This window comes from Austrofundulus limnaeus, unplaced genomic scaffold (genome assembly GCF_001266775.1).
Source record: "Austrofundulus limnaeus strain Quisiro unplaced genomic scaffold, Austrofundulus_limnaeus-1.0 Scaffold46, whole genome shotgun sequence".
NCBI lineage: Eukaryota > Metazoa > Chordata > Actinopteri > Cyprinodontiformes > Rivulidae > Austrofundulus > Austrofundulus limnaeus.
In genome coordinates, this window is record NW_013952448.1 from 1,874,493 (window position 1) to 1,876,753 (window position 2,261).

The following is a 2,261-nucleotide window of genomic DNA, read 5'->3' on the forward strand; positions in this document are numbered from 1 at the left end:
GTGTTTTTGGGAAACAGCTGCACCCAGAGGAATKCCTGTGTGAACCTTGAACAGACAGAGGCCACTCTGTTAGTTGTCATTATGACACAGACARCAGACAAAGAAAAAAAAAATAGGTCACCTTACACTCTCAGCACTGCAGGACCTCAGGAGTGACCTCGCTCCTCAAATCAGAGCCAGGCTTCTTTTGTTTTGATGTGTGAGTGTTTCTTTCTAAGCAGCAAACCCTCAGTGCCTCCAAAACTCATTCAGGGTGAACAGAGAAAAAAAGAAAAAACATGATAGGCTGGCTTGTGGGCGGGCAGTATGGTAATTCTCTCCAGAGGAAGTGAGCACAGTGTGGTGGAATGTAGTTGCCATTAGTGGGAGTTGAACTGAGGCTGGCTAATAGTTAGCCTGTTTGAGCTGGAGACGCACAGGAGAGTGATGAAAACATGCCTCACTTCACAGTAGTACCTGTGAAGGATCAAGCTCAGAGCAGCTACGACAGCCTGGAGGGGATTAACTGGGTTGATTACAGGGATACTGGGCAGGACTGCCATGACCAGCAAGATACTGTTAGTTCAGATGGTGAGTCTCGCAACCTTCTGTCTCTTTGTTACGACAAAATGTGATCTGGACTTTTTGATGCGGAGTCTCTTTTTCAGTTGAGGCTGCTTCATGAGCTGCTACTATCACAGCATGGGCCAGATTAGTTTTGTCCTGAGAGGCTTCTAAACATCTGGTTACCATGGCAATAGTTCAGGGCCAGAAAGTGTGCTTCTGCTGCAAGATTTTGTTTTTCAACTCACTTTGGGAAAGTTGGGAAAATATGTGCTGTTTTTTTCCCYCCATCATGTGGCAAGTGTTAAACATAAGCTCAAGGATGGTAACAAAAGGRCAGCAATAAAAACATAAAAAAAGAAAAAAAAAACCTGTGCAAAACTTACTGCGTTGGTGGGACACTACAAAAGAGGGCCTCAAGTAGATCTCTGCACAAAAGATGAAGCTTTCTTTGTGCCAGGGGAGGGTTTTCTTTCACATTTCGCCTGCTCACTGAGCACACCAGCAAATTTCCTCGCTTCTCTGCCTCAGCACGTCTCAGCTGTCATTCACATGTTCCTCACTGAACCATCGTAAAGAGAGCAGGGAACACAGCAACAAAAAAAGAAAAAAAAGGAAATACAAAACAAAAAAAGAAAAAAGCAAACAAACAAACAAAAAAAAAAAAAGAAAGGCAGCAAAAAGTGAAGATAGTTGCTCCCTCCTGGGCACATTTTATGTGTAAGCAGTGCCTGTTTATGTGGGCAGAGTGGAATAAAAACAAAAGGGAGCCAGGGTTTTTGCTTCCCCCCTGTCTTTAGTCAACCACTCACATGGGTGTAACCTTAAGAAAAAGAAGCACCCTCTGTTTACCCCTAGGCTGTGCGCAATCCAACATTTGATAAGCATTTCTTCCCTTTTAATTTTGCTTAGATTACATATTTAAACTATTCATCATCTGGAACTTTTTAATGAAATTATTCAATACTTTAACAGAAAAAAAWAATAAAAATTTGTTCACCCAAGTGAAATCTGAAAAGCATGAGCTCATTCTGTCTGATTTCATGGCTGGACCGAGTTGTTTCACCCACAGCGTGACTTGTGATGCATGGAGGAAGTGACACAGTGTGGCGTCTGTTTCCAGGCTCTGAGCTCAGCTCTGTCCGGCACAGGGCAGGACCAGCACTGTGGTTACTGTGGCGCTGTACTGGAGGCCCTAAAATAACCTTCGCATTCAGGGTGGAAAAAATTTGCTTGCTTTTTTAGGTTCTGGTCTTCCTCGCTGCTCTGTGATTTTCAGAAAGTCAAGCACACACAATTTCAAAAGCACAGTACTCAATGACATGTTACTGTTCAGACTATAGCTCAGTGTTCATGAAATTGACATTAGTTATTGYCATTGTTGTGTTTGCTAAAGCTGCTTAGCTGTGGCAGAAACAGGTGGACTCAACAAGTTAACTACAGGATTACTTTCTGAGAGTTTTATTGAAATATGTCCAGTGTTACATAAGATATTTTGCTGACAGACAAACACACCCAATTACACGATCATTGTGATTATAATATTTCCTAAAAAAGGCAACAGTTTGTTTAAAAAAGCAAAAACAAGATAAATAGAGGAGACATGAATAAAATGTAGCAACAATTTGCTAGATGCAAATTGTTTTACAAAATGTGATATCTCTGAAAAACAAACCAATAAACTTTTAGTTAGCTTTGATCACGGACTTGAAATGAAT

The 2,261-nt window shown here is 41.4% G+C and overlaps 1 protein-coding gene across 1 annotated transcript in view; it reads left to right on the forward strand.

Annotated features, from left to right (window-relative positions):
- Nucleotides 1-341: 341 nt before the first annotated feature.
- The window catches only part of slc12a4 (solute carrier family 12 member 4), a gene marked incomplete in the record, with an annotated part of 19,283 nt that continues 17,363 nt past the window's right edge, over nucleotides 342-2,261 (forward strand). The window contains 1 exon segment of the mRNA XM_014007979.1: nucleotides 342-570. Coding sequence (XP_013863433.1) covers nucleotides 435-570 — 136 coding nt within the window.